The following is a 5,550-nucleotide window of genomic DNA, read 5'->3' on the forward strand; positions in this document are numbered from 1 at the left end:
GAAATGTGTGATTCCACATTCACGTGGAAATCATCATTCTGTTAATTATGAATCTAATGCCATTGCACTGTTTGCACACCAGAGCCTGCGCCATTACCAGGAATCATCTGCACTTGTGAAGTGACTGATAGCTCTGGATTACAACAACCAATCTGCATTATAGGTTAAACGGTTATGCATCCATGTTCTATTTTTTTTTTTTTTTTTTTTTTTTTAAAGAGCATTAAAAAAAGCCTTTCAGTAGCTTTTAAATAACACCAGCCCCATGCCGCTGCAATCTATAGTACCTGAGAGAGAGAGGCCACGGAAATCGGGCATTTTAGCCGACTTTGGAGCTCTATTTGAGGTTAAAAAGGAGTCTTTATCAGTCATCATTTTTCTTAATTGAAATGTTGTTAAAAAATATTGAGAATGGAATTGTGAAGCCAGTATTGTGAACTGCGAAGAATCATCTACACACCTGATATAATCCTGCACGTTATTTTAGATAAAACATCATAATAGTATACGCAGGATCACAGTATTGCCGATTGTTTGTGAATTTGAATAGATCTAATTCCCTTGTCATTTTAGAGTGACCCTCTTTTTTGGGTTCTCACCATGATCGTCTTACCTTTAAGAAGATTAAGATATAGATGAAGATAAAGTACCCATGTCACAGTGTTTTCCATTTTTACTGCCGGTGAATTTTAGAGGCATTCAACACAAAATCTTAATTGGTTCCATTTTTTCTCCACCTGATTTCCCCTTTCTTGCTAACATCATTTTATACGGTAAACAAGTGCAGCATATTAAACACGTCCCCAGGCGTTTATCCAGTCATCTAATAAACTTCACTTCTGCAGGAGACATATTGAGGGATGAAGTCGTATTAGAATTATATTAATATCACTCACTTCCCGTGATTACTCCAGGTGAGATGACACAACGGATTCAGGGCTCGTACGGTCAGTGGACGCATTTAGCAAACAAAGAAAAAGCTGGTAATAGACCCTCAGTGAAAATGATTCACATTTATCAGTGCCATGGCAAAGCCATGCAGGATGAGCAATTGCACTTAAATTGCTGCACACTGACCACCATCATTTCTTGCATGAAGTGTTTTCTCATTAAGCCTCAAGTGCTGTCAGCATGCATTCACGCTGCTGTTTACAGGTATATTGTGCTTTATGTGAAATGTGTTTTCATGCTTGAAGTTGCTGTGTTCCTCATGAGTGCGTTTCCATTTGTCTTTGCATTGTGTTCGTGGTTAGCTTTATTGTCTTTCAGCTTATGTCTTATCGTCTTTGGTGCTCAGAAACCAAGTATTTATGTACGCTTTCTTAAAATGGCATTGAAATGTCTGTTGAGAAATGATTTCCACGTTTAATGAGAAAGTTCTTTGCACAAGTGAGTCAAAAAGAGCCAGACGAGTTTGCGTTATCTTCAGTTCTCACTTCAGCCACTGAAACTAGATGACTGGGGAAATGATTCCAATCCATCAATCCCTCTATCTATCTAGCCCTCTATCTATCTATCTATCTATCTATCTATCTGTAGATGTATGTAAAAGCCATCATCAACAAGTGGACAAAATGGAGCACAGTAACATCAAGGTTTGTGGAGTAACAGAATACAGTAATCAGGATATAAAACGCTGGTAACCGTAATCCGTTACAGTCAAAAAACAAAGTAATCAGATTACAGGTACATTCTGTAAAAAAAATTTTTAAAAAAATGGGAATACAATCAGAATATTTTTTTTTAAATTTAAAAGCAAAGAAATTAATCTTTTGACATAACACAATATAGAGAGCTGATTGATTAAAGTTAATTTGGTAGAAATGCCAGAACTGGGGCTTTTATAAAGGTAAACAGAATCATGAATAGCTACAAATACCAGTCAGCTTTAATGCAACACTAGTAAGCTGGTGATGAAAAGGAATTTCACCTTTCAGCACGACAATGACCCAAAGCATACGTCCACATCAGCGGAGGAACGGCTTCACCAACAGAAGATCAAAGTTTTTGAATGGCCTAGCCAGAGTCCAGACCTCAGTCCTACTAAAAATCTGTGAGGTGACCTGACGCGGGTTGAGCCCAATCTGACAGATCTAAAAATGACTTTGGAAGAAAGAGTGTGAAAACATTGCCAAGTCAAGCTGTACCATGCTGAAAGACTGTTACCTAATAAGCCTGAGTGGTGTATTAAAATCAAAACGTGCTTCAACAAAGTTTTAGTGTAGGGGTGTGCACACTTATGCAACTACATGGGTTATTGTAAGTATTTTGTTTGTATTTTTTTCTCTAAAAAGTTTCTGGTTGTTTGTTTTTTTAAACTTTATTTGTATACCTTGCAGTTGCACATTAAAGGTGAGGAAATATCTGACGCGAATGATCTTAGTGGCGTTCTTTTACTTCACGAACACCTGACATTTTAACCCGGGTGTGTAGACTTTTTTTTAATACCGTGTACACGCTAATCAACGGTTATAAATCGTTGTATTCCAAAACTTGCGCAGAATGAACGAAGTAAATTTTGGATGCGTGTAAATTTAATTTCACCTGTGCGACGGTGTAAAAGAATGACACTTATGCTACTGACATGTTGTTTGCACGCTTGTACATGGATTGTATTTATGTCATGTGTTGTTCATAAGTGGGCTGCAGTTGCCTACGCAACCGATACACAAACACAAAATAGCTGATAAGACGGGCGTTGTAGAGAAATGAACGTAGGTGGCTTTATAACATGAGCAGTCACAGTGAAATTTACAATATCAGATGAAACATGATCTTTTGAAAGACCTTTTTTTCTGGTTAGACGACGGGGTTGAGCTGAAAGTCACAAAGCAAGGTATGCATGGAAAGAAGATACAGGATGAGTGGTGAACTCTTCGGCTCTTGCCACCCGTGTTATAAGAGGGCCAGGGCCCGAGCGAGTGGCAACATCTCCAAACTTGTCAGCACGATGAGGTTGACAGCAACGACCTTGTCTATAAGGACATGGCTGTTTGTTCACCCCTTTCTCTCCCACACACACACACACACACACATCCACCCACATCAGTCTGGACAGAAAACGTGGGACGAGTTTACAAGTCTACCCAGGAGACCAAGATTATTCACCTTATCTCTATATTCGTCCTAGAGGAGAAGGTTTGATCTCGACTAATGGCTGTCTCAGAGATGTCCATGCTCGGGACTCGGTATGTTAGGTCTCTAATCCTTTGCATCTTGCTGCTACCTCGCTGTGGTCAAACGAGTCCAATCCCTTCCCTTGACGAGCCATTTTCAGGAGGTCTTGGAGCGGTGGATGCATCTACGCTGGACCAGGATGATAATGTAGATGTTCAGGCACTTCTAGGCCAGTTCCTCAACGTGTTAAATTTAACAGCGCACGAGCCGAAGCCGAGGCCCCGGGCTGCCCGTATCGAGCCACCGGAGTACATGCTGGAAATGTACAACCACTACACTAAGGATCGCAGCACCAGACCTGCAGCAAATATTGCACGGAGTTTCAAGAATGAGGGTACGCTCATTCTTGATGTTTGTTTCTTCGTTAGCTGCATGTGATGTGTTTAAGATTATTAGTTAATTCACTTTGGTTATATTTATTATTATCGCGTATTCCCAAAGCCATTATCTGGCTGGTGAATATTTCTACTTGATAAACAATGTAACTAAGTACATTGAAGAGAAAAGTTTCGTTTTTTTTTAAAACCTGTCATTAAAATCACACTAGAACAAATTGTTCTTTTTTTAATACCGTTGACATTTCATAATCACCTCCCTTAACATCCACTTCAACATGAATAATCACCGTTTTAAAGGGGACATTTTGTTGCCATAGCTTTGCTCGTCTTGTCACTCTCCTTTCTGTTTCACGCTAAACATCATCCACTTTTGCAAGAGATGAAAACTGTTTATTGTTTCGTTTCATCATTATTGCATTTCTGTGTAATTAGAAGAATTGAATTCCAGTTTCAAAGCTGTATACCAATCTCTGATTCAAATCATATACAATTACTGTTAGTAATCAGTAGCGACTTGTTATTTACAGACTCCTCCCCCTGTAGCGTGACAAGAAGAGGTGTGATTATGTACCCTCTCATGTTCAATATCTCAGTCCCACGTCAGGAGCGCATTATTGCCGCCGAGCTCCGCCTCTACATGCTGGTACATCGAGATCCTCAGCGCGACAATGGTGTTGACTGGAAGGTAACCGTTTTTGAGAGGCAAGTGGAAGGCGGTCCTTCGTTTCGGCGTTCTGAGGGTGAAACCGTGGAGACCAATTTGACCAGTATGCAGGAGCTTGTGGTAAGGCATGGCCAGGTCAAAGAGAGCGGATGGGAGGTGTTCGATCTGACTGACGCTGTTCTGCGCTGGCGAGACCTGGTGCGCACGAGCCAGTGGCTTGAGCTGCAGGTGGAAAGTGAGAATGACAGTGAGCTACAGGATGAAGACAAGAGTGCTATTTTTATCAGCCTGGACATTGAAAGGAGCGTGGGAGGAAAGCACGAACCAGTCCTGATTGTCTTCTCAGATAACGAAAGTGATAAGGACCAGCCAAAGAAGACAACAGAAGACAACACCGGCCTGTTAGAGCTCAGTGAACTGTTGGTGGATGAAAACGACGACAGCGGCAAACAACAAAACGAGGCCCTTTTAATGCAAATGCGCTCCAACATGATCTACGACAGTGCGCCGCGAACCCGCCGCAACGCCAAAGGAAGCCAATGCAAGAGGACTGCACTCTATGTGGATTTTAAAGAGATAGGCTGGGACTCGTGGATTGTTGCACCACCAGGCTTCGAGGCCTACACATGTCACGGGGTGTGCAATTATCCATTACTTCCACAAGTGACACCCACCAAGCATGCCATTATCCAAACACTGGTCAATTTGAAAAGCCCTCAGAAGGTCTCACAAGCATGTTGCGTGCCCACTAAGCTGGAACCAATATCTCTGCTGTACGAAAATGAGAACGGCCATGTCATTTTCCAGCACAAATACGAAGGCATGGTGGTGGCCGAGTGCGGCTGCAGATGAGATCGTTAAGCTCTCATAAACTCTCTCCAGAATCGGCTGACAACCCAGATAGACAACACTGAGAGGCCTGATAAGATGATAAATATGAACAGATAAATGCACCGTGATCAACAATGATGTTGCCTTTGTGTGATAATTAACAACTTATCTAGCGACTCTTTGTAGAGGTATTTAAAAAAAAAAAAATGTATTGTGAGTAGCATGCTGCTATGTGAAATATACAGACACTGTAACCTGGCATGGAATTGATGAACATCATGGAGCAAAAGAGACATTAATGAAATTTCACTTAATATGTACCTGCTATTTATAACGTAGACTAGTGCTTTTTTTATTGTATAAAATTATTTGCTGCAGTCTAGAATATAGTGCTTTCAAACCCATTTCATAATTATAATAAAGTGAAAAATAACCTTGGTTTAAAACTCAAGATACCATCAGCCATCATTTTCCTGGACTAGTAAGACGTAAAACACTTGGGATGTACTGTTATAGGAAAATAACCAACGATTGGCTGGT

General features: G+C 40.8%; 1 protein-coding gene across 1 annotated transcript; it reads left to right on the top strand.

Moving 5' to 3' along the window:
- The first annotated feature begins 3,049 nt into the window (after positions 1–3,049).
- Positions 3,050–5,342, top strand: LOC128620631 (bone morphogenetic protein 10-like). Its single transcript, XM_053645841.1, has 2 exons — positions 3,050–3,511; positions 4,109–5,342. The coding sequence occupies exons 1-2, from the start codon at positions 3,154–3,156 to the stop codon at positions 5,029–5,031; spliced, it is 1,281 nt and encodes a 426-aa protein (XP_053501816.1). The 5' UTR covers positions 3,050–3,153; the 3' UTR covers positions 5,032–5,342.
- The last annotated feature ends 208 nt before the right edge of the window (positions 5,343–5,550 follow it).

Source organism: Ictalurus furcatus, chromosome 16, assembly GCF_023375685.1.
Source record: "Ictalurus furcatus strain D&B chromosome 16, Billie_1.0, whole genome shotgun sequence".
NCBI lineage: Eukaryota > Metazoa > Chordata > Actinopteri > Siluriformes > Ictaluridae > Ictalurus > Ictalurus furcatus.